This window comes from Nilaparvata lugens, chromosome 12 (assembly GCF_014356525.2).
Source record: "Nilaparvata lugens isolate BPH chromosome 12, ASM1435652v1, whole genome shotgun sequence".
Classification (NCBI taxonomy): Eukaryota; Metazoa; Arthropoda; class Insecta; order Hemiptera; family Delphacidae; genus Nilaparvata; species Nilaparvata lugens.
Genome location: NC_052515.1, coordinates 28,682,625 through 28,710,484, shown reverse-complemented (window position 1 = coordinate 28,710,484; position 27,860 = coordinate 28,682,625). Strand labels below are relative to the sequence as shown.

The 27,860-nt window shown below is 33.9% G+C and overlaps 1 protein-coding gene across 1 annotated transcript; it reads right to left on the bottom strand.

Moving 5' to 3' along the window:
• Positions 1–3,785: 3,785 nt before the first annotated feature.
• Positions 3,786–26,575, bottom strand: LOC111049902 (nucleosome assembly protein 1-like 1-B). Its single transcript, XM_039439502.1, has 9 exons — positions 26,440–26,575; positions 24,531–24,601; positions 21,982–22,134; positions 20,592–20,740; positions 18,024–18,192; positions 16,148–16,285; positions 14,623–14,770; positions 13,373–13,492; positions 3,786–5,327 (listed from the first exon to the last, which is right to left on the bottom strand). The coding sequence occupies exons 3-9, from the start codon at positions 22,132–22,134 to the stop codon at positions 5,125–5,127; spliced, it is 1,080 nt and encodes a 359-aa protein (XP_039295436.1). The 5' UTR covers positions 24,531–24,601; positions 26,440–26,575; the 3' UTR covers positions 3,786–5,124.
• Positions 26,576–27,860: the final 1,285 nt, after the last annotated feature.

The window sequence follows — 27,860 nt, the reverse complement described above, 5'->3', positions numbered from 1 at the left end:
CTGATTACACCAGGAAAACTGTCACTAAAAAAAAAACAGAAATATTACAAAATACTGTTTCAAGAACTAGCAGTAGCCTAATAAATGAACAGCAAATCAACTATCCATTGATATACTATAATAGTGAGGTTCACGTTATAATGGCAGTGTGGGAAGATAGGAGAAAAGGGTTGCCAGATCTCAGCCTTGCCACCCAAACAGCTGATACTGGTATATCTGATCAATTTAACTGTTCACTATTGTTAAAAATAGTTAATCATATTTTATTTGTCACGAAAATATATTTTTTTAGAAATGTGAAATAAATTTTCATGATTGAGATGAAATATTTGGTCAATTAGGTAGTTGAATTTCTACATTGTTGATAAACGATGTGGCAACATAGCAAAGCGTGAAAGAGATAGCGCCATCTGCTTTGTTGAATGATAGACAAGGATAGCAACACCATTGTAAATCACACACTGCCATTATTACGTGAACCTCACTATAGTGCAGGGCAGGAGATTCCTACGTGGGTGCAATTTATTGTTCTGATTACAACAGGAAAATTGTTACTAAAAAACAGAAATATTACAAAATACTGTTCCAAAAATCAGAAGTAGCCTAATAAATGAACAACAACAAATCAACTGAAGATAAGAGACGATTTTCTCAAGGCTGTGTACCACGCTTTTGAAAAATTTCAATAATTGTATTACAAGTAAAATGAAATAAATATATGAAAGACAGTGGAATCATAATTGTAAATTGATGTCAATGAATTATTATAAAGCCGTTCTCACGATGATCCTTATTTTGAATGTTTGAATTTTTCTACAATTTTAAATTTTGTAGAGCATACTTAAACGAGGTGAGGCGTAGTCCATTTGAAACACGTGTGCCTCAAGTCACGTGTCACTCCAACTAGTAAAAATCGGCAGACCGTCGGTCCCATTTGCGTCTTCTCAGTTCATTCATAATCATAGAATGCAACTTACACACAATTCTTATCTTCATTCACAAAAAATACTCTAGTGCGAATATTAAATCACAATTTTTATCTTTATTGCAACAATTTATTCACAAAAAATACTCAGTGCGAATATTAGATCACAATTTTTATCTTTATTGCAACAATTCATTTGCAAAAAATACTCAGTGCAAGAATTAGATCAGAATAATGTAGCCTCAGCGCAAGTTTATCGCTGAAAAATAGGAAGTGCATCCAACCAGTTTGATCTCAAAGCTATTAAGCTGAGTAATATCCGTTGATAGCTATTAAATTTACATAACTTATTTTCTAATGGTGTTGTTTTCTTATCGTTCAAAGTTTGCTAAAATAAGCCAAGACTATTTTTAAATAACCTACGCACATCATTACTTTTGGTAATGAATGTGCGCCATGATGTGATGCTGAGACCTTCCATCGTCCAATTATTTATAAAAAATGTCATTTTTCGAGAAATACGATCAATCTATAATGTTTGGTCACCAGAATATTCGATTAATTTTATTTTTTGAGAAATTATTTAAATCTTGACCAACGGGAGCGGGGCACTTTCTACTGATTCAAGCCATAGAATAAAGCTACTGTTTAATCAATTTACCTTTTATTAATTAACAGGTAATTTATTAAATTACCTATTTTTTGTCTCTGTTAAAGCTATACCGCTACCGTCATCGTCCCGCGTCAGTGTTTTCAGGTTCAAGCACGACAGGACAGAATTAACGATATTTTCCTTTCCCTTTAAAGGGAACATATTATTTCCATTTTCCGTGGTACAAGGCTCAAATTCATCGAAATTTGGAAGGATATCATTCTTAACATAAATAATGATGATATCCATTACTATGATAGTAAAGTTATGAAAAATGTTTTTGATTTTTTGGTCCTAACATTTCAGTTATTTAAAAGTTTGGACTTTTTTAATTGTTTTCAATTGATTTAATACATTTTAGAAGTATTTACAAATTTGAACGAACTGTTTTTCGTTTGTTTCAGATTGTAAATGGAGAATGTAAAAAAATGAAATAAAGCCTAGAACAATTGGTTGTTGTATAAATTAGACTTGAAACCGTTTTGGGCTTTAGCCTGTGGTACTTTTCTAAAAGTTGTATAATTCTGAATGATTGAATAAATAACTCAAGTCATATTTTCCAATGAATTTCCGCTGTGCTTGAGAGAAAAAGAAAACTGATTAATTTGAGCTTAACAGTTTGATTCTTAATAGAACGGTCTCATACTTGAACGTGAACAATCCCTTGAGAGTCGATAAATTCTTTTTCAGCCCAGTATTCAACAGAAATTCTTAGGAAAGCGGGACAAACTATTGTACGTTATTACTACGTGGCTTTTAGAACATTTCATAGAGCTTATTTACAATCTAAAAAATGAAATGAATGTAAAGTGAGTAAACCATATAATTTTGTCAAATGCCAAACACAACAGAAGTTGATTTTTTTCAATAAGTTCGAATCTTCAAGCGGAATAGAGGCCCATTTTTCAAATGTTTTGCGACAAACCAAAGGCTAGCGTCCAATTTCCTTTTTCAATTCCCATTTTGCCAATTTCAGTACTGGAAATCAATGCAAATAATATTAGGAATGCTTTGGCATTTCATATTTTGTTCATTGATCTTATTTTTATTTTAAATTTTATCTTTAATTTTAGTTCAAATTAATTCAACTTATTCCATCTTATTGCATAATAATAACGGTGTTAAAAATGTGCTCAATAAGTAATAATAATACAGTATAATCATCATTCCACTTATCCAAAAATATAACCTGCACATAATGTCGTATCTAAGAGCCTGTTCACATGACAGCGATTTACGTTCGGTTGACAAACCGAGCGATTGCCAGATATAGGGAAACACATGGTGCCGTACACATGCATCGCTCGGTTTTAGTAGTCGCCGGCGAATCGCGGCGGTTGTAGTCTCAGACTTCAACCGCTCGGTTATCGCTCGGTTGCCGGGCGGCTCGATATACCAAAGCAAGCATGAGAGCGTACACATGTCTTCAGTCAACCGAGCGGTTTCGATCAGAGCAGTAATATATGTTCAAGAGTAATATAGTGATTAAGTACATAGATTAAGATTGAGTACATAGATGTTGTACCTAGTAATTATTTATCATAACCGAGCGCAAACCGCTCATGAGTCGCTGTCATGTGTACGAGGCTGGTAAACCGAGCGTAAATCGCTGTCATGTGAACAAGCTCTAAAGGCGCGTGCAGATTTACGTGCCGCGAACATGAGCAATTCACTTTTAATCAGCTGATTCCAAGCTTTTTATATCTGTATCTTACAGTTTCTGTAAAAAATACAGATATATTCAGCTGATTAAAAGTGAATTGCTCATGTACGCACTTTACGCTATCTAATCGTATCCAACGTATTACTTGCTAACCTTCGTTTTTCAATACAAACCGCAGGTAATTTGGTATATAGTTTGAAGTGGCTGTCAATGGTTTTGAAAAATTACTTTCAATAATATTAATACATTAATATAATTGTAATTAAAGCCTTTTACAAAAAAGGTAAACGTTATACTCGATAGATTAATTTGTATTTTAGGAGAAATTATCAAACTTAATTTCAAATCTATATTCTTTAAAATTTTATCAGTTTGTTTTATTTCTCTACTAACCTAATATAATTTTCGATACAAATAAATTAGCTAATCAACAATATTTTTCAGCCCTAAACTAACAAAACTGTAGATGTATTTATGTAATGCCAATAACTTGACAACAAAAATATGAGGAACAATGAAGGAAAAAGTATGAAAAACTAGCCATATATTCCCAAGAACGGGCATTTTATTTCAATATCCAAAGTGAAATACGGTTTTATACATAGTTTTGACACCACTGAATATACTTCAACATCATTAGATCAATACATTTTTCAACAATCAATTATTTCACGACTCATCTCAAACTTTAAAAAAACGAATGAGTTCAAAAATGCTAACAGAACTGAACTGTAAACATGGCAACCAATTGAGCGATAAATTGACGCATTTTCACCGGGAGTTTAACTACATTTTATTTAAACTCAGTTTGTATGAAACATAATAATAAAATATAATAAAACAAAAATATTGATGAAATTAAGTTCTCAACGGTTCCACCTTCAAGTGCCGAATACATTTCTGGTTCGTTCAGGGAAAGAGAAGTAAAATATGCAGAATATCACAAAATACCTAATGTGAGAAAAGTGTGCATTCGACAAAAACGTTTTACCCAAGGTTGCAAAAATGTATGGAATTAAGTTAACTTGGGATACAAGAGGAAAGTCAATATGTATAAGTTATTCAATTTTACTTTGGGAAGAAATCTGCTAATCCCTCTTGTCTGAAGGAACAAACATGAAACGGAATGTTAAAAATAAAAACTACTTAAAAATAGTACAAGAAGCAACATTTACTAGGGAACAGCTTTAAAGAAACAGCTAGATTATTTAAAAGTCCTGTATTCAACCGATCAACAGAATTTAAAATTCAAACATCTAAATCCATCAGTACATAAAAGCACAATAAATTGATTCTAGTTTAGAAAATAGAGTTATTTGTTGTATTTCTTATTCAGGATGTGGAAATAAAAATAGTATCAAATGGAGATTCAACATCTATCTAAACATTATAAATTTCCCTGGTTATCATTTTATGATATACTACCAAATTCAACTAAGATAGGTTTGAATTTTTATAGCTGCATAAAAATATAATAGCTCCTTCGGCACTTGAGGTAGATCAAAAGCAATTAACAAATATTATATAAAAATAACTCAAATCAATCCTAAACTAACAAGTTCTGATATGAAGAAGAAAATTAATACAAAAATAGCAACAGACAGTAGCTATTTTTCTATTAATCTCCTTCAGCAGTCAGTCGATTTTCTGCGTGGTAGAAGAACAGGGTTGGATCGTCATTTAACCCCGGATTAGATCAAGATTAACCGCAATATAGATCAAGTTTTAACCCGAGTTTAGATCAAGATTAACCGCAATATGGATCAAGTTTTATTTAACTTGAGTTTAGATCGAGATTAACCCCAGATTTGTAGAACAATTAATCAGAAAACGACTGACTTTCGCACATGCATTCGATTATTTATTGAAACCACGCTTAATCGCCTACTGTTGATTACATTCACTGGGGGGCTGGCCATTTTTGAGCCCCTTTTTCGCCCTCAACTGTTTCTTTCCTCCTGCTCCTCTCCCTACCTCCTCAATTTCGTCATCATCCTCCTCATCTCCATCATCCTCCTCTTCCTCTGCTTCTTCATCCTCTTCATCTTCATCGTCGAAATCATCTTCCTCCTCTTCCAGCGCTTCTCCTATTACAATATAATAGAACATTAAAATACAGCAAAACACACGTGAATAATGAACAGAAAATAGAATAGAATTGAATGACTTTATTTATGACGTGGAAAATCATGGAAGCATTGGTTGGTGTTATCCTATTATATTAAGCGAGCAATTTCTGTATATCTGTTTACATTTTTATAGGTATCTGGTTCTCTTGTTATTCATGTTCAACGGATCTCGATAACGATTCTAACGATTTTCACGAAATTTGGAACATAGTAGGTTTATGATATAAAAATTCGATTGCACTAGGTCTCATCCCTGGGAAAACTCGCTGAAGGACATGAAAAGGATAACAATTATTCATCCTTGGAAAAACAGATGATAATTTTGTCGTCTGTCGAAACAGAAGATGCGAGTGTGGGAGAGACACAGAATTATTTCCAGCTGTGATCAATAATCATGTAATCAATCAGCGAGAAATATTATCGAGAAATTTTAATTGACTTGATCAAAATAATCCGATTTGTTGACATGACATGATAATCATTCTAAACTAGAGTATATCATAATTTTCAAAATTATTCATTATTTGACAATTTCAAGTGGTTAGTGAGTGTTATTTTGTTATTCAATTTGGTTTGTAAATAATCTTAATTAGAACTTTTTTGTTTTTAAATGTTTGGACTGAAAGTTGAACCTGAATTCAAGTGTATGGAACATAACCTACTTTCTGGACTACCTATTTATAGTGTATAAATCAAAATTCGGGGAAGAAACAGTTTTGGGCTGTGCCTGTTAGTCCTTCCCCAATCATTTTAAAGAATTGTGTTCTGTTTATGAATAGTTAATAAATAACGAGCAAAGCTCGGTGCCCCGATATTTTATAAGTAATGCTATATTATCAGCTGTGCTTCTAGAATTAAGTTTGTTTTTTTTGGTTCTTTATCAAAATTATTTCTTTAATATATGAATCTTCTCTATTCAAGTGATAATAATGTGAAATATCTGTTCTATTTTTTGTTTTGAAGCATATAAATTTGAAAATTTACTTTGTGAACATATTAGTGGTCTGAAAATTTTGCGAAGTGAAGAGCTACAATACTTAACCTATTTTGGACTATGTGTAACCATATCTAAATTGGGGAGAGGAATAGCACAAGGTTACCTTATTTTTCCTCTTCCTATCATTTATATGATGTATACTTATTATATCAATCAATAAAGAATAAAGAATAAAAAATCAATCAATCTATCAGTTTGTAAAATCTCACTACACACACGAGGTGTGTTCAAAAAGTAAGATGACTTATTTAATTTCTCGGGCAACGCACATTTGATTTCCGATATTTTTATTTTGTTGCGTTGCGTTGGTACACATGTCTAAAGCATATGTTTCAAATTTCAAGTGAAAAGCATGTTTAGTCTATTTTTGACAGTTACGAAGTCAGACGTATTTTGGTGTGCTCGGCAAGTTTCTTCTATAAAAAAAAGACTAAAGAATTTGCGTAAAATGTTGACAGTGGCATACGGTGAGTCTATTCCTGGTAAAAAAACATTTTATAAGTGGTAAAAGCTCTTCTAAGATGGCCGAAAAGATGACAATGATGAACCCAGCACTACAACAACAGATGAAAACGTTGAAATAGTGAACAAGATTGTTTTGGAAAATCGTCGAATCACTATCAGAGAAGTTGCAGAAGATGTTGGCATATCGGTTGGCTCGTGCCATGACATTTTTTCGGATATTTTGGGCAAGAAATATCAGCGAAGTTTGGTCTGAAATTGCTCAATTTTGACCAAAAGAACCGTCGCATGACAAGGATGTCAAAAATGACCCAGATTTGTTCATAAGGGTCATAACAGGTGAATAAACATGGGTATACGGTTATGACGTCGAAACTTAGGCTCAATTGTCTCAGTGGAAGCACTCTGAATCACCAAGACCAAAAATCGCCGAGCACACCAAAATACATCTGACCTTTGCAACTGTAAAAAATGAACTAGACATGCTATTTTCTCTTGAAACTTGAAAAATATGCTCAGGACATGTGTAGCAACGCAACAAAATAAAAAAATCAGATGTGCGTTGCCTGCAAAATTCATAAAGTCACCTTACATTCTGAACACACCTCTTAGTTCTATAAGCAAGAACAAAAACCATGAGAAAACACGACTGGTTCATATAAGAGTGTGTTCACACAGTGACAGACTGGAGCTATTAAACCAATAACTGTTTTTAACTCTTGCCGATTTTTGGAAGACATTCATAATATTGTCCTCTGATTGGCTGACAATCGTGGAGAATTAGCCAATCAGGGACAACAATTCTGAGTGTCGGCCGACAATCGGTAAGTGTGAAAACGCCCAATCTGTGAACCATTAAACATTCACGGTTCTGTATTTGCTCCATAAGAGCCTTAGAAACCCCAATCAATTCATACTAGAAAGTAGGATTTAGATTTACCTAGTACAATTTCTAAGCGCATTTAACAGACTCGGCAAATTAGAATTCAACAAATTCTGGGTAGATTCACCTCTATCTATTACTTTCTGTCCTATTAGTTACTAATCGCCAATTATTGTACAAATATATCAAATTTATAATGGGCTAAGCATATTGCATTCTCCCAGACATAACTATATGCATGATTTGTGATTGTATTAATAAATAAATAAATTGGTCACTCAAGAATCTACCTGAATAGGATAAGTTATAGATACAAGAAACCTACTGTCATTCAAATAAGAATTAATATACGGTGACATTTAAAGCAAGGATTCACCAAATTGATATTTGAGAGTTAGCAGTACATTTGGGCCCGGTTGCACAAAAGCCGGTCAAATTTTAACCGTGATTAACTTCACAACAACCAATCAGAGAACGCCTTTTAGAAAAGACTCTGATTGGTTCTCGTGAAATTAATCACGGTTAAAATTAAACCGGCTTTTGTACAACCGATACTTAGTTTCTCAATAATTTATTGATTTTAATTATAGAGAAGCAATAGCGTAAGTAGATATCCAATGGTATAGGGCGTTTATGTCGCAACTGTTATCTCAAGCCGATAGTCCACGTAGTTCTTTCCCGTGAAGCTGTGTGACGCTCGTAGTCTCTCATACTGTGCCGTTCATACACTTTTACCCCAACAAAACAGTAAAAATCGACAATCGACAGTAGTCGGCTTGAGATAACAGTAAAAGTTGCAACATAAACGCCCCATACCATGGGATATCTACTTACGCTATTGCTTCTCTATGTTTTAATCTTTTCCAAGAACGTGAAAGTGCCCTGAAGAATATCAACGTGTGTAGCAAAATGATAAGAATACTTACGATAAACGTGATCGATTATTTCTATTTTAAAAGTGGATTCTTTTCAATTTTTAGCTGACATAAATTTGTGTTTTTATCAACCAGAAGCAGGTTGTTAGTTAGCGGATAAGGTAAATACTTATACTAATTAAATAATATTCTTACTGTGGGAGAAATATTTTTGTTACAGTGATAAAAAACATACTTGAACTTTGTATCAAAATGTGGGTGGAAAATACGTTACTCTGCTCAATGATATCAGATAATTGCTTGAATTTTGTTTCAATATGTGGGTGAAATATTTTTGTTACTCTGTACAGTGATAATTATAAAATGATTACTTGAATTTTTTCAACATATACAATACTGGATCAAGATCTACAATCTCTATGTGCCGGTTGCACAACAACCGGTTAAATTTTCACCGTGATTAATTTTACGAGAACCAAACAGAGATTGAAGATCAATCTTTTCAAAAACGCCTTCTCTGATTGGTTCTCGTGAAATTAATCACGGTTAAAATTCAACCAGCTGTTGTGCAACCGGGGCTAGATCTTTCAATACAATACAGAAGAAGACTATTCCATATCAAGGGAATAAAAATCGGAATATCAGTATGAAACCCCAACGTAAACCAGAGTTTTTACAACAAAATCAACCTTCCAACTGTGCGCTGTGTGATTAAACTTTATTTAGATTCGGGTACCTGACTGTCATTATCCACCTTAAGCCGCGATTCGGCCATTTGAATCAGCAACTAACATGTGCTGACAATCTGTCCTACAATAGAGTTCACAGATAGTACAAAATATCTAGAAATAAAGCTGAATTCGCACACAACAGTGACAGTGAATACACAATTCCAATACGTTCTTATTAGACTATTACCACTCAGCCCGGCCGAGTGAATATAAATAATACCATTATAAATAATGGAAAATATATTTTTCCTACAGTTACGTTGAAAAGTGGCCATTGCTGCACTGATTACAGAACGCAAAGAATCACTTTTCCGCTCTAGTGCGGGAAAAATTTTTCTGCACTCCAGATTTGCAACATGGCAACGCAAAATACTTAGTATGTTATATGGAGCAACAGTGCAGCAAAATCAAAATTAAGTTGGTAACAGTGAGTGGGCTGCTATAGTGAGCAGAGGTGCAACGAAGCACAACGAGCTAATTATTAAGTAGATATTATAACCAAGGATAACATTTTTATTCAATTTGACAATAAATTAAGGTTTTTATCAATAATAAAATTACACAGAAAAACATTTGATGCATTTCAGGCAATTTTACCCATAATTACCCACTTTTCATATTCAATGGTAACTGTAGGAAAAACTTAATGTGAAATACGTGCGCAAAGTTCCTCTGCTGCACTCAAGAAACCATTCCGCCCTCGCCTACGGCTCGGGCGTAAACGTTTCTTTCGGTGCAGCAAACTGTCACTTTGCGCACTAGTTGCACAAATAACTATTTACAGTTCATTGTCACTGGTGTGCGCGAATCCAGCTTATAATCTGTCCAAATTGGCATGAGCGCTGAAAGATTAAGCCGGCCCTCGCTTCCCCACGCGCAGGCACACACGCCCGGCCTACCTGCGCCATTGATATACTATGTATACAGGTAGACAGACCGTCCTTTTACTCACACACACAAAAGGAGAATGCGCTTGTGTGTGTGAGTAGTAGGAGGGTCGGCCTAATCCTTCAGAGTTCATGTCAATTTGGACAGAGTAGTCTTCATTAAGGAAATTAATGATATGTGAGGATGTCATTTCTTAAACTGGTGTGTCATTTTGGTGATATTGCTTCTCATTAAAATTTCAGCCATTTCAAACGCATAGTATTCCTGTTACAGTAGTTTGAGAAACTTCATGTCTTCTGATCTCATCAAACCAAAACTTGTTCAATTCCTACTTTATTAGAGCAGTGTGGGCGCAAATAATATGATTTTTGGTATCGGTTTATTTATGCTAGTAGTTCTGTGAACAGTAGACCTCACGCAGTATTCTCATCCACAAGTACCTGATTGAAACTATAGACCTTATGGAAATACAGCAATAGACTGGCTTCTCCACACATCTGTGTAATCACTTGTCAGCTGATTTATGATGAATAAATCTATAGTCTGATTTTTACTCCAATATTGGCATATGAAGAAGGCTCCTTTTTCCTTTTATATTATCCTTGAAATGCAAAATTTCCAAAAACCTTGTATATACGTCGACGCGCAATTGAAAAAGGAACATACCTGTCAAATTTCATAAAAATCTATTACCGCGTTTCGCCGTAAATGCGCAACATATAAACATTTAAGCATTAGCCAAACCGTCGACTTGAATCCTAGACCTCACTTCGCTCGGTCAATTATTATTTCACAATAGTTTTGGATGCAAAAAGTCAGTAGACTGTTAAAGAGTTGGAATTGAACAAGTTTTGGTCTCAAGGTGCGTAGCCTACAGACACTCACTAACCACTAATCTTTACAAATACAGGCATGATAAGCATACCTTCAGCTGATGCAAAGCGAAATGCGCATGTTTTCGACGCATAAGTCTTTACGTGACGCATAAGTCTTTATGTGACCAAACACTCGTCATAGTCTCACTCAAACGACTCTTTAGGCTCAACTGACACTTACGCGACTCAGGTCGAGAAGAGACTCGACTCTAGCCGAGAGCATATGCTTTCAAATGGTGAGGTCGCGGAGACTAGAATCGACTGGTCTGAGTGTCACCATTTGGAAACACATTCTCTCGACTAGAGTCGAGTCTCATCTCGACCTGAGTCGCGTAAGTGTGAGTTGAGCCTAACATAAATAATACTAAGCGTCCAAAATAGCTGAAATTTTAGTGAGTGACTATATTACCAAAACCGTACAAAATAACTCGTTCACGAGGGTTATCTAAATGGTTAGGTCGGAAGCTTTTCAATCGTATTATGGATGAATGTTAAAAAATAATAATAAATAAATTCGTATGGCTTTTGTTGGTGGGGAGTTCCCTTTCGGGAATGTTCCACCGCCTGAATATATAATTTAAGCCGTCAATGGGCCTTACGACTGTCATACTTCAGCCGGGACCGACAGTTTAACGTGCCCATCCGATAACAAGGGAGTGATCTGGTTAAAAAACTTTTGGTAATGAGAGGGGTTCGAACCCGGGATCTCTATGCTGCTACGCAAGCACTCTATCCACTAGACCACGGATCACTCCGTGGATGAATGTTTATTTTGATTATTATAGATAGAAAGTACTTTTTGTATCACGTTGACAAATTAATAAATGAATGAGGCTTTCTAGATTATGCGATCTGCAGTCCAGTACAGTACGTGTCCCGTAGCTTTGCTTCGTGACTTCGAAACGGCATATAGACAAGGTATGGTTCGCGGGGTAATATTCACGGCTTTGCAAAAACATTAGGCTTCAGAGAGACCCTAGATCCCTGCACACAGAGATTCTTCATGAAAGAGAGTTGCAACGTATCACCAACAATGGAAAGAGCATGTTGAACGAATGATAGCTGAAAGGCTGGGTTGTGCTAGAAGGACTTAACTCCAAAAAGCTCCTTGTGTATCTTTTCGGATGCAACACGTTGCTTATGAGAAATACAAAAGAGCATCTGTTGCGTATGGGAAGATACATTGGAGCTCCTTGTGTATCTTTTCGAATGCAAAACGTTGCTTTTGAGAAGAAACAAAAGAGCATCTGTTGCTTATGGAAAGATACATTAAAGCTCCTTGTGTATCTTCTCGAATGCAACACGTTGTTTTTGAGAAGATACAAGAGCATCTGTTGCTTATGGAAAGATACATTTAAGCACCTTGTGTATCTCTTCGAATGCTTATGGAAAGTTACATTAAAGCTCCTTGTGCATCTTTTCGGATGTAACACACGTTGCTTTTGAGAAGATAGAAAAGAGCATCTGTTGCTTATGGAAAGATACATTAAAACTCCTAGTGTATCGTTTCGAATGCAACACGTTGCTTATGAGAAATACAAAAGAGCATCTGTTGCTTATGGAAAGCATACATTAGAGCTCCTTGTGTATCTCTTCGAATGCTTATGGAAAGTTACATTAAAGCTCCTTGTGTATCTTTCGAATGCAAAACGTTACTTTTGTAAGATACAAGAACAAGATCATCTGTTGCTTATGGAAAGATACATTTAAGCTCCTTGTGTATCTCTTCGAATGCTTATGTGTTGCGTATGGAAAGATAAATTAAAGCTCCTTGTGTATCTTTTCGAATGCAACACTTTGCTTTTGAGAAGATACAAGAGCATCTGTTGTTTATGGAAAGATACATTAAAGCTCCTTGTGTATCTTTTCGAATGCAACACGTTGCTTTTGAGAAGATACCAAAGAGCATCTGTTGTTTATGGAAAGATACATTATAACTCCTTGTGTATCTCTTCGAATGCTTATGGAAAGTTACATTAAAGCTCCTTGTGTATCTTTTCGAATGCAACACGTTGCTTTTGAGAAGATACAAGAGCATCTGTTGTTTATGGAAAGATGCATTAAAGCTCCTTGTGTATCTTTTCGAATGCAACACGTTGCTTTTGAGAAGATACAAAAGAGCATCTGTTGCTTATGGAATGATACATTTTCAAAAATGTTCGATGTTTTTGAACGGGTAGTATTGTAGTCTAGTGGCCCTCCGCCGATAGGCAAAGCTACAGGACCCGAACTGTACCTAATAGTAACTGTAGTTTAGTACCTAATATAATTTTCAAAAGAATATTCACGTACCTGTATAGTAGAGCACAGCCCTGGGCACAACTCGCTCGCGAATGTAGTGACCAATCTCAAAATCGCTGGTCAGCAATTCCTGTGTTTCGCTGTCCAGCTCGGCATCTTGGTCATCTGGAACTGCAACAACAAATTTCCAATTTCATTTATTTATTCATTCATAAGGTGCGTACAGATATACGCGCCGCGAACATGAGCAATTCACTTTTAATCAGCTGATTATATCTGTATTTTTACAGAAACGGTAAGATACAGATATATAATGACAGTATTTGATTAACTTTGGAGTTGCTATCCTTGTCTATCATTCGACAAAGCAGGTGATACTATCCTTTTTAAGCTCCGCAACGATGCCAAATCTGTTTTTGACAATGTAGAAATATAATTAAGTAAGGCAGAGAATTCTCAACGCTGTTCTCCTATATTTATCCATTACCATTATAACGTGGACCTCACTATAGACTACCAAAAACTGTTTCAAAACGAACAATCCAAAGGTAACGTTAAAGTTTAGATTCACTCATAATATCAAGTTGCAAATAAATACCATTCAACATTTTTAAATCCTCTCTGATTGGCAAACGTTACAAACACAAAACTATTAAAACATAATAATTGTTGAGATTATTTAAATCTCATTCCTTCCACCACAAAAACAATGTTTCAACTTGCTCAACTTGGCCTATTAATGTGCTGCTTACTATTTCAACTGTGCTATCATACGTAAGAATAAGAATCTTTATTGACCAATAAGTACATAATATACAACAATACATACAATACATAATATACAACAGGCTTTGTCACTTTGTGAGGGCGCAACACGCGACCCAGTCAAACATAATATTACAAATCAAGGTTACCATCCAAAGTTAATTTTGTTTTTCAAGAAAGAAATTCACTTTATTTATTTTACCATTCATCAACTTTCTTTGACTTGACAACAATACATACTTGAAAGGTAAACGCAAACTTCTGTTGAATCTCTCTTAATCATGATCCGATTTTGTGCTTTTGGGTAAATGAATGGAATATACCAATTTTCAGTTCTTGTTAAACTGGTATTTACATGATAAAATTAGGCTACCCTATCCGATCAAGGTAGCCTAATTAATTACATTACAGCTGATGTAAACTCTAATACAAATAATTGAAAATATATCACCTAGACGATTAATAAATGAAGTTCAATAGCCCGAACTAAAAATATTTAAATTTTACTGGGATGAATAGGTGGGTTGCGAACTTACCCTGAGGTGGATTGAAGAAGTTGAAGAAAGAGTCGTTCTGGACGGTCTTGGCGAGGGCGCGTGAACAGCCGCTGACTTTGTGCTTCTGACGTTTCTTCACTGTCTTTACTGTCACATTCTTACCCTTGTTCCAATCTATTTTACAACCCTGCAATACAAACATCAACAATAAACAAACAAGTTTTCAACTCATCGATCAACAACAGATTGTTACTACATAAAAACAGCAACAAACTATTACAAACATAATTATTTGCAAGAAAAGAGTTACTAACAATTAAATGATAGTTTTGGAATAATAAAATGTTACAAATGAGACGATCCAGGAACGTGTGAACTGGCATCTGCCATATAGGAGACCCCAAATTTAATAATGGGGGTAAGGCAAGGAAAAGAAGAAGAGTTTATATTTATATTTTTCCACTCACTTTTTCCTAGTCTCGGCCGAAGTATGGTAGCGGCTATTAGTAGTAGTTTAAACGAAAACGCTCTTAGTACCGGTTTCACAAAAGCCGCTTAAATTTTAACCATGATTTATGTCGCAAGAACCAATCAGAGAAGCCACTATTCGAAAAAGCCTTCTCTGATTGGTTCTCGTAAAATTAATCACGATTAAAACTTAACAGACTTTTGTACAACCGGGCAATTACACTCTCCCTAGGACGCAGACACTTTACACCTTGGGAGAAAACATAGTTAGTACTTAGTACTCTGTTCCAGGGAGTATAATACGATTTCAGGAACCCATTATACAGTCAGTTGTGTAATAATAATATTCGCATAGATATTTGACCACTTTTTATCATATTCTATCCGTAATCAGACCCGGATCAAGACTATAATATTTGATATCTTCAATCAATCACTTTATTCAAGACATACAATGTATATTTTACACGAATGCGTCATCTCATTAAACAATACATCAAACTCTAAACATAAAACTAGAAATATAGAAAGATACACAACAATAACAAACAAGATAGGTGCTGTATCTCTAATTCCCCCTGTAAAATTCTCAAAACTGTAAGTTTCTAACTCTATTAGGTATTTTTTCAACTCGATTTTGAATCTTGTCCTTTCCGTCTCGCTTCTGATACTACTCGGGAGGTACCTCATAAACTTCATTCCCATAAATGCTGGACTTTGTTCAAATTTTTCTCTTCTATGTTCCATTATAATGAAATCATTTTTATATCTTGTTTGATAATTGTGAACATTTGATTGCAAATTAAATAGAGTGCTCGTTATTTTTTACACGTAAAATTGTTCTGTAGATGTAAAGGTCTTGATTATCAAAGATCTATTATTTGAATAATTATTAATAAACGAAATTCCAATTAGATGCTGTAAATCACCCCGATTTACAGCATCTAATTAGAATTTCGTTTAATAATAATTATTCATTAATTAGCATTTGAACAAATGCAACTTCCAATTTATTTCCATCTATTATTTGATTTATGACTGTGTAATGAGCCCCTTACATAGTAGGTGTGATGGATAATATAATTTGAATACTCACAAAACACTTGAATATTTCGGGCCCCTCAAAGCTGAATGGGTTGGACTCATCAGGAGCGCAGTTCATGTGGTAGGTTTTGGTCAGCACGGAGTTGGTGAAGTATTCGTTTGGTGAGAAATGGAACTCAAGGATGAAACCCTGCAACAAATAAAATCAGGTTTAATTCAATGACATATTACTTACAAAGCAAATTACATTACACAGTTCATATTACAGGCCATTGAATACAACAATGTCTGCTTGAAACACAAACATATAAACCCACGTTAGCAAGTCACAAAAACAATATAGATGATTACAAAACAAACAACGGAATCCTGAAGGCATTGTAAAAGGACAAAATCAATTAGCTCATAATAATAATAATGTTTTATTAACTCAAGAGCTTTTACAAACATGGAGTTTCGTCATACAGTAATTTAGAGTCAATACAATATTAATATAAGTTCCATGTCAATAGTCCATTCAGTATAAATCTTATCACAGCTTATTCGTTCCACTGCTGAATCAGTCCAGATCATAATTAAATTTAATTATAACAGAAAAAAACAACAACATTTATCTAATAATGATCAAAACAATACCAATTGATAACATTTATATCACAGTCAGGTCAAACGGAGATTAAACAAGAATCAATCACAGTCAGGACAAATCATAGAAAAAAAGCATAAAACATAAATAATCTATACATCAATATCACAGCCTCCAGATAAAAATTCATTTATTGAATAAAATGGGTTTCTTTGAAACACATCTTGAACACATTCAATTGAGCATCTCGTGAATCAAGAGGTAGTTTGTTGAAAAATTTTATACCGCAAGAAAGCCAGTGGTCCTGAGTCTTTCCAAGTCTGCATCTAGGAACATTAATATCATGACTGGTCCTAACATTAAATCTGTGAAGTGAACTCCTTTCATTATGTTGTAACAGACTTCTCTTGACATTTATTAAAGCTGATAAAATATAAAGACTACGCACAGTTAACAGTTTCAACTCAACAAATAAAGGACATGTTTCCCTGGGAGGCTTACCTAGCGTAGCTCTTATGGCTCGCTTTTGACACAAGAGTATGTCATTTACTGAGGGAGCATGTCCCCATAATTTTAAACCATATTCTATATGACATTGGAACAAGGCCAAGTAAACAGTTCTCAATTTATCCAATGAAATCGTATTTATTAATTTTCTTAGAGCATAAATCACTCTAGACAGCTTAGTACAGACATTACTCACATGTACCTGCAAATCCAATTTGGAGTCCAAATAAATGCCAAGAAGCTTCACTGCAGATGAATAATTTCTAATACCACCTCTAAGACCACAGACAATCCTTTGAGTTTTTTCAGCAACAGGTTCATAAGTCCGTGCACAGCTGTCTCCGGCCGATCAAGTTTTCGATCCGAATTGAATGGGATTTTCCGGCTCTATCCGTCCGAAGTCGAGCTGAGACAACATCATCCTAACCTCAAAATTGTTTCACAGTCTTGTCTGTTTTTGTTTTTTGAACTTGTTCTGTTTTATTAATCTTTTTTTTTTATTATCTGTGTGAGTAAACACACACAGAAGAATGACTTTTCCTACTAACTAGCTTGCCACTTCACTTTCTGGCAACCAGCCAACTGAACTAGACTGACGAAAACGGTTCCCTTTTTTAACTTTCCCTACTAACTATCTTGCCATTTCACTTTTTGGCAACCAGCCAACTACTCAACTAGACTGACAAAAACGGTTCCAATGGGAACACGGACCGTGTTCTGCCGAATTAACGGCCGGCAGATTCGTCCGATTCTTGAAGGATCGGTTGAATACGGTTCCAGTGCACGGTTACCCTAAGTCTTTATACTATCCAGTTGAAGCAGTTTAATGACTCACCATGGGGTCTGCCTTGAGGAATTCGACCTTGATGTCTTGCAGATGCTTGAGGATGGGCTCGTCATGAGGCTGCACCATCTCATTCAGCAGCGCCACGTTGTGGAAGATTGTCAGCCAGAATTCGGGAATTCCACTCTCCGCATCGGGCATATCACTGAAATTGCAGTAAAAATATTACAAATACTGTAATCATAACAAATCTGTGACAAACAATTTTACAAGAATATTACTATAACTAGCGGTGGCCACTAACGACAGGACAAGTGTGTTGAACATGCTCGTCATGCATGTTGTGTCATCAGCGAGAAGCTTCGACCAAAAAACAGCTGTTTGTAAGCAGCTTTCAACATAAAATAAACAGCCAATAACAATAAATAAATCACTGGAAAATTACAAATTATAAACTAGTAGTTCTGTGAACAGTAGACCTCACGCAGTATTCTCATCCACAAGTACCTGATGTCAACTGTTTTAAATGTTAACAAAATCGAACTTGCGTTCAATCTAATAGAATCTATAAGGATTAAGTTATCAACATGTTGTAAATAACTTTGGTGTAAACCCAGCTTAAAGATGCATACCTCTTCAAGGTCTTTGATTGAAACTATAGACCTTATACAAATACAGTAATAGACTGGCTTCTCCACACATCTGTGTAATCACTTGTCAGCTGATTTATGATGAATAATTCTATAGTCTGATTTTTACTCTAATATTGGCGTATGAAGGAGGCTCCTTTTTCCTTTTATATTATCCTTGAAATGCAAAATTTCCAAAAACCTTGTATATACGTCGACGCGCAATTTAAAAAGGAACATAGGCCTACCTGTCAAATTTCATGAAAATCTATTACCGCGTTTCGCCGTAAATGCGCAACATATAAACATTTAAACATTAAGAGAAATGCCAAACCGTCGACTTGAATCTTAGACCTCACTTCGTTCGGTCAATTATACAGAAAATAATTTAACCTTAAACAGAGCAGCGAAGAAATTTTTTTTTATATACAACAAAAAATCGAAGATACAAAAAGCCTTTCGCTGTGATGACACAACAATGTATGACGATATGTGTGAAAAGAGGTTATTTAATAAATTGCCTGCTAATATTAAAGAATGTGATATTAATAGTTTCAAGTTTTCCGTTAAAAAGATTCTAATTGACTGCTGTCCATATGGTTATGAGGATTTGTGGTGATGTCTGTGTATTTTCTTAACTGTGATATAACTGTTTTAAAAATGTTTATTATATTATATAGAATTTGCTTATCTTTGTCTTCTTTTGTATATATTACGATGTGACTGTGATGACTATTAATGTTTATTGTTATATTTTAGAATTTTTCATTTAATTGTTGACTTTGTCTTGCATTTTTGTTAAAGTGTTCTGACAATAAATGAATCTTGAATCTTGGTAGAATGTAGCAGAGAAGGTGGCTGAGTGTTGAAATACTGCATGCATCTAAATGTCTTACCTAACCTTCACCGCTCCAATATGCTCTGATACATGCATTATTTTCAACACTCTTAGCTACTTTCTCTGAAATCCTTTACCTTCGCCGCTCCACAATGTTTCAACCTCAAGTCATTATCCAAAAAACTATAGATTTCATCAAATCTAAATTTATCATAACATACACTTCTAAGAAGTCTAGTCGATTTTTTCAATGTGTTCACAAAACTGCAAGGTATATTCAGTTCTAGTTTTTGGCTGGAGGCTTTCAAGTGACTACTGTTTCTATAATAATACTGAGGGTGATGCCCACATAAGCTCTTAGGCTTGTGCGTGGATGAGTGAGAGGGATGATGAGAGATGACGACTAAGTTTTAGTTAGACGGGACCGACGGCTTAATCTTCGAGATTGTGCTGTGGTCAAAACCTTTTGCCCCGGTCGAGACTCGGGTTCTCTTGATTATTAGACCTGCGCGTTATCACTTACTCCAACGAGCTACCCAATTCTAATTCAAAAAAGTCTTGAAGAGTATCAACATAGAGAAACCATACCATAACTTACGCTATTGTTTCTCTATGGTACTACCAACAACATTTCCGATAAATGCTTTGTACCAAACAACAGCTAGCGAATACTGTGCATTTGGATATTGAGTTCGAGTTTTGAATAATAATAATAATATATCCTTAGTTGAATCATTAGCTGTATCTTTTAAACTGGATTTTTAATCCAATTAGCCTACTAATTTACACAAAATAGTATAATCTCATATTGATTTACTGCCGTATCGTAGCATGGGATCATGCTAGTAGATGGAAATTAGTTTCCTTCTAGCAATTCTATAGTTTTTCAAAGTTTGGAATTTTCTAATTAATTGTGATTGATTTGATTTTAATTTAAAAATTATTTTTGTGTGATTTGAATTGTAAATTGAGTGTGTAATTTATTGAAGAATGTTGAGTGACACATAACTTAGCTACACTTGGACTGTTGTATAAATTAGAATTGGAACCGTTTTGGGCTTATAAGCCTGTCGTACTTTTCTGTAAGTTGTGCAATTCTGAATGATTAAATAAAATAAATAAATAAATTCGTGTGAAAATAGTAATTTCTACTTTACCTTCTCATAGAAGGGCAAGTACAGCTGATGATATTTGATTTCGAGTGCGTGAACCTCCTCGTAGAATTTGGCTTCGATTGGTGTTGCTTCCAGCTGAATTTTCTTCAGAGCTTTCACTCTTCGCTTCACATTTGGTGGTAGCACCTGCAATCAAGATTTCAATAAAAATTTATGGAAATAAATGAAACCCTGGACGTCGAAGTTGGGTTATAGGTTACTGTATCAGTGCACTTCTATACAATTCTGTAAAATACTGTTCGATCCTCCACCAAATTATTTTACAAATAATATTTATTTTTGTGCACCACTGAATCAATAAAATAATAAAGAATTATAATACAACTGAACACTAGAACTTTTCTGGAAGTTGTGCTATGTTAAACGATTGAATGAATAAATAAACACTAGCCTAATGTAATAAGCGCAATAGGAACTAATGACCCGCGACTCGCTCGGACACCTGATATCACACTGGCGGCCTAATGTAATGCAGGTGTCAGGTGATTTCTAAAACTGTTCTGAAAGTCAATAAATATTATTTTGCACTTGATGTTCTCTATGATTTTATTAAGCACTATGATGTTCTTTCAGAACCTATAACAGAAGTCACCTATAGATCAGAAGGTCAGAAGTACCTATAACAAAATATAGGTATACTGTTTTTATTGGAATTGCATTTTGAAATAAATAAATTGGAATTGAAATAAAAATTCTTCAACTTTATGCAGTCATCATTACAAAGGGATTCGACTGTATTTAATAAACGAACAAATGTTTCAACGAAAAACTCTAACGAATCGACTATATTGAACGTACGAAAAATGAATTGAATTACTGGCTGTAATTAACGAAAAAATGTGTTTAAGCTACAAAAAACGAACAGTAACTGATGAACGAATAAACTGTATTGAACGTACGAAAAATGATTTGACGAATTTCTAACTGCAATTAACGAACAAATGTGTCTACAAAAAGCTAACTGTATCTGATGAACGAATCAAATACATATATTGAACGTACAAAAAATGAATTGACGAATTTGACTGTAATTAACGAACAAATGTGTCTACAAAAAGCTAACTGTATCTGATAAACGAATCAACTACCTATATTGAACGTACATAAAAATGATATGGTGAATTTCTGACTGTATTCAAAGAACAAATGTTTCTACAAAAAGCTAAGGGTATCTGACGATTGAATAAACTGTATTCAACGAACGAATTTTTGACAGTTGGGTTAACGAGCAATGGTTTTACAATAAACTAACTGTATCTGATGAACGACTGAACTGTATTGAACGAACAAAAATGATATTACAATTAACGAAAAAATGTTTTGACGAATTACCAACTGTATAATTTGATGAACGAATGAATACTCACACGCAGGCCTGCGAACGCGGCAAGGGGCCCCTTGAAGGGTCCCCCCTGAAGTGCTGCCAACACATCAGGCCGACGCAACAGCTGAGCTGACGTCACATCGATAACTTGTCCGTCAGCGTCACCCATCTCTTCAGTGTGTTCGGGGTCTGTCATCTTGAAACAAATGTAAGTTTCACATTAATTATTGGAATAGCTGTATACTCAATAATATAATAACAATTATCATTATTATAAAATATGATGGAAATATTAACAAATAACATATAACAATAATAAAACGAGAACTTAGTTGCTGATTAGTTCTTCTCTGGCTCATGTAGCCTATGTCAAGAAGAATCAACACAATTTGTTATTTGGAAGAATAAGACGTTGATGTTGTAAATATATTTGATTTTTAAAAGTATAGAGGAAATATTTATAAGGATATATATCTTCTTCTCTCCTCATGATTTGATCCTAATCAATTCAAACTACAGAACGAACCATGACAAATTTCGTTGATCCTTCTTGATATACATGAGGTAGAGAAGAACTAATTAGAAACGGAGTTCTCGTGTTATTGTTATTATATTTGTTAATATTGTTTTATGACAAAACCTGCCACATCTGAAGAGAAATGATTAAAATTTGTCTACTCGGACTGATGTACGTATCACCACAACACTAGGCATCAAGAGCTGTTTGACGTCCCGAGGGTGCGCCTCCAGAGATCGCGGGTATGCTATAGGAGTTCAGCTCTACGCTAGTTCAACAGGCTGCCTGCAGGGGTGAAGCAGTTGGATCTAGCGAGTTCGAGAGGGTAGTGACTAAATTTTTGAGAACCAGGTCTTATTATGATGTTAATATATTACGAAAATGGCATCAATGTTGAAACATTTTGTGATAAAATAATTCAAAAAAGGTACTGAAATTTTGTATTTCTATTAATTACAGGAAGCTTTAAATAGAAAAGAGACAAATATGAAGAAGGTATAAGTTTCAAGTTATAAGACTATGGAAAACCAGGTTATTGAGAAAAAATTACATGAAAATAATAATAATACAACTCTGAGTTTTACAGTTTAACGCAAAAACAAATCTACGTCACCAAGGTTGACGTATCTTCTTCAATTGACCGATTATGAAAGAATACATTTGGTTCTTATAAGTGTAGGCCTACTGACACATTCGCTGCCTCCCAATATGTGGAAACTTTCTCAAAAATCAATGGTATTTAAGCCCGCAGCGGTCACGTAAACGAAAATGGACATCTATGGGCTCGAGCCTTCAAGAGGAAGGAGTTCTAACCTATAGTATACTTATTAAAAGGGTCGAATACAACATGTATGGCGTGACAAAAATGTGCCTATCACTTGTCAGAGTGTATAAAAGTAAAGTGGTAAGCTAGCTGATATGAGTCAGTTTTTTTATACTCATGAAATAAACTGATATAAGTCACCTATTAATAGCTGATTTAAAGCACTTAACAATGATGAACCTTGTACATTGATGTTCAATAAATATTATTAAGCCTATATTAACTTTTTGAACAAGTTCTGAAATGAGTTAGGCCTAGCTTACCAAACTTAAAAAAATAGTTATAATCAAAATAGACATAGATGACTGATGATAACTCGATTTATTAAATGAGATAGTTTAGTCATTATTATTGATTGGGAAACAAGATTAAGAAACGTGGATATAAAAATTATGGATGTTGCATAATATTATGTTGTTATATAGCCTAAGTGAATATATAAAAAATGAGTTTTATTCAAGAAAAGTTGTACAAGAATAAATTACTACCTATAAAGAATATAATATCCCGCAACAGATATTAAATTTTTCATATAATAGACCAGGCCTATTGAGCAGCAATTAGAGCATTTTATAACAAAGAAATAACATCACAAGGTTATGTTTCGACTAAAACCAGAGACTAGGACTAGAATATTTTTATAATAAAATAATGAATCACCGGTAGGCCTACTAAACAAACAAGTTACAACATCTAGTAGGATATTATTATATTGTAAGATCCTAAATACTGTAGCCAAGATGAATCTAGCAAATCGGTCACTAACAAATTTCAAAAAAAGTTCAACGAGGTGGATTCAAAGATCACTCAATTGAAAAATTGTAAGTAGAAGAAGACAAGGGAGGAAATGATTGAATCAAGCATTGAATGTAAATTTTATAAACAAAAACGTGGGGCAACCTTGAAACAATGAAATCGAAATTGGCTGTCAAAGCAAGACGCAATAAGATTGAAAGTTTGTAAAATAACGCCAACATAAAAGCAAATACTTGTATAAATTTTAATGGAAAGATTGTAAAGCAAATTTTACAAAGTTTAGATAAAAATGTATTCTAAATATTGAAGACAAGAATTATTTGTAATGGAGCACACGTGAAAATCATCTTCAAAGAAAGGTTACAAATTGTACGATGAACAGTATTATTTTTATATTTTTATGATCTAAAATGAGCCGGGAACACTTGAATAATAAATAAGTCATCTACAAATATTTTATAATAATAAATTCAAGAATAATTCCTTTGTTACTTGCCTTTTTGCCGCTAAAGTTAGGAGTTGGGAAGGAAATGGACAGTTCTTCGGATTCTCTCTACTCAAACAGGGCTGCCAATATAATGTCAATTTACTAATGCTACTTTTAGAAACAAATTAGGAATGATAAACCTGTGAATTTTGATTTTCTACATTATTTTATTTTGAATGGATGATCAATGACAAATTTTAAAATAATTTGCTTTAATAAAAACGTGACAACATATCAAAAAGAAAAAATATTTTGATAGCACAGAATACTCTTGTAGTTTAGCCGGGAAAATTCAAACTGGATTGATAATCAATAAAATTTTTGTAAAAACGTGCACTGAATTTCATATTTTTATTTGTTTAAGAAAATGAATGAATAAATTGTATCAGAAACTACAAGATGTTAAATACAATACACTATACACTTTATCTTCATCAAGACCAGCGGAGCCGGATAGGTTGTGTCAACATAATAAGAATATAACTTTTCTTGAAGCTAGTCATGAGTATAAAATCATCTATCAAATCAGTACAATCATCTATGTTGTGGCTTTCTTCACTTTTCAATAATATTCTTTATTAGAACAAAAGAAAGGTTTAATATTTTATACTGAGCAGATTGAGGCTATTAAAAGTTTTAGCCTTCTTTGCTGCGCCCTGTTTTGGATTTAAATCCTGGCTGGGGCATATAGATATATTTTGAATAAATTTCCGTCTCATTAGTTTTGCATAAACTGCATCACATGTGGGTATCATCATGCATGGAAAAAATAGCTTGCAGGATAGATGAAGAATTGGCAAAAAAATACTTGAAAAATCACTGCCAATATTCTATAATAATTTTAACACCTCATTTTAATAGTTACAACTTGCTATCAAACAAGATTGTTCTACTCTATCAAAACTCATACTTCTATCCAAATAAGATAAACAGTTTTTGGGCTGGGCCTGTTGGTCCTTATCTGATCATGTATATGATTTGTGTATTTTGAAATGTAAAATAAAATAAAACTCAATAATTTAATCCCACAAAAAGAAATAAGGTATTTCACACAATTGAGAAAGATAAACACTGGGTGTTAGATATCTACGGTATTCTCTCAAAATATGTTTTAAACTAATTGATTATAAAATGAATAATTGTATCAGAAACTACAAGATGTTAAATACAATACACTATACACTTTATCTTCATCAAGACCAGCGGAGCCGGATAGGTTGTGTCAACATAATAAGAATATAACTTTTCTTGAAGCTAGTCATGAGTATAAAATCATCTATCAAATCAGTACAATCATCTACGTTGTGACTTTCTTCACTTTTTAATAACATTCTTTATTAGAACTAAAATATTTGTTTAATATTTTATACTGAGCAGATTGAGGCTATTGAAAGTTTTAGCCTTCTTTGCTGCGCCTTGTTTTGGATTTAAATCCTGGCTGGGGCATACTTAGATATATTTTGAATAAATTTCCGTCTCATTAGTTTTGCACAAACTGAATCACATGTGGGTATCATCATGCATGGAAAAAATAACTTGCCGGATAGATGAAGAATTGGTAAAAAAATACTTGAAAAGTCACTACCAATATTCTATAATTTTAACACCTCATTCTAATAGTTGCAACTTGCTATCAAACAAGATTGTTCTACTCTATCAAAACTCATACTTCTATCCAAATTCGGAAAAGGAACATTTTTGGGCTAGACCTGTTGGTCCTTATCTGATCATGTATATGATTTGTATATTTTGGAATGTAAAATAAAATAAAACTCAATAATTTAATCTCACAAATAAGAAATAAGGTATTTCACACAATTGAGAAAGATAAACACTGGGTGTTAGATATCTACGGTATTTTCTCAAAATATGTTTTAAACTAATTGATTATAAAATGAATAATTGTATTTCTACTCACCCACTACAAACCAAAATAAGAAAAAATGAAATATTCCCAATATAAGTGAAAATCCAATAAAACTTTAAAATTAAATTGTAACTACACTTCTGCAGAAACTCATTTAACGCTTATTTACTAAAATCAGTGCTCTCTTTATCAACTTTATAAAAACACAAAGAAGAAGTTTAAATATAACTGAAAATATTTTTTCAAATCCAGTTAGAAATAATCATTTTTCTATTGACAGGTGAATACAGGTAGATCAATCAAATGATTCATATGGAAGAAATCCAAGCTGATGTATTTTGTAGACTCTTGACATAATTTATAATATATAATATCGTCCCCGTTCTGGCAAAACTCACTAACTACAAAAATGCTCATTTCCAGTAATATATTTTGATAGGCTTAAAAAATGTAGCTCTTTGAGTAGGCAGAACTCACCAAGTCATATGTTTTATTACTATTTCTATTTTTCCACTTTATTAGATCTCACTAAAGTGCTAGACACATTTTTCTTGTCTGGCAAAATTCACCAAAGTCCTTTAGTTTTCAAGGAATCACCTAGCAATTTTTACTAACCATCTTTAATGAGTTTTCATCCTCATGAATACAGAGCTTCATCAAGCACTATACATAAATTCACTATTCATCACTTCACTAAACATATTTCGTGAGTTTTGCTTCCCACAAACTAATTATTAATGGATAGTGATAACATTATTTAGGAAATGGTGAGCAATATTTGCTGTTTGGTAGTCAGGCAAAACTCACCAAGTGTTATGTGCTTATAACTCGAAACTGTAGTTTTTGACTTGGTGAGTTTTGCTAGTACGGGTACGATATGATTTGATAATTGAAGTAAATTTGTGACCTGGCTGGCTCAGGTCTGGTGACAGAGTTTTCAGGTTGCACCTGGTTAGTTTCAGGGACGCTGACATGACCTAACGACCATTTTTAGGCAGCCGTGACCGACGACTTATTTGCGTGTTTGTCCAAAACACGGGAGTTGCTTAAGAAACATAATTTAATTACCATAGTTGAAGGAATCACACCCATTCTTAAGCGGGGTTTACACCAAAGTTATTAACAAAATGTTAATAACTTAATCCTTATAGATTCTATTAGATTGAACGGAACTTGACAAACACATATTATATGCTCATCATGCGTATGATAAGATATGTTCAATCTATAAGGATTAAGTTATTAACATGTTGTTATTAATTTTGGTCTAAACGCAGCTTTACAGTAACATGTCCTTTTTAATAGTTGATGCGAGTTTATCTGAAAATCATTAGTAAACGTTGTATTTAAAAGAATATTTGCTACTATAGTTTGAAATTGTTTAAAAATACGGTAGTTTATTATCATCCTGTACAATATTTACACAGCACACAATCACAATTCTTTCAATAGCAATAATACTAAAATAATTT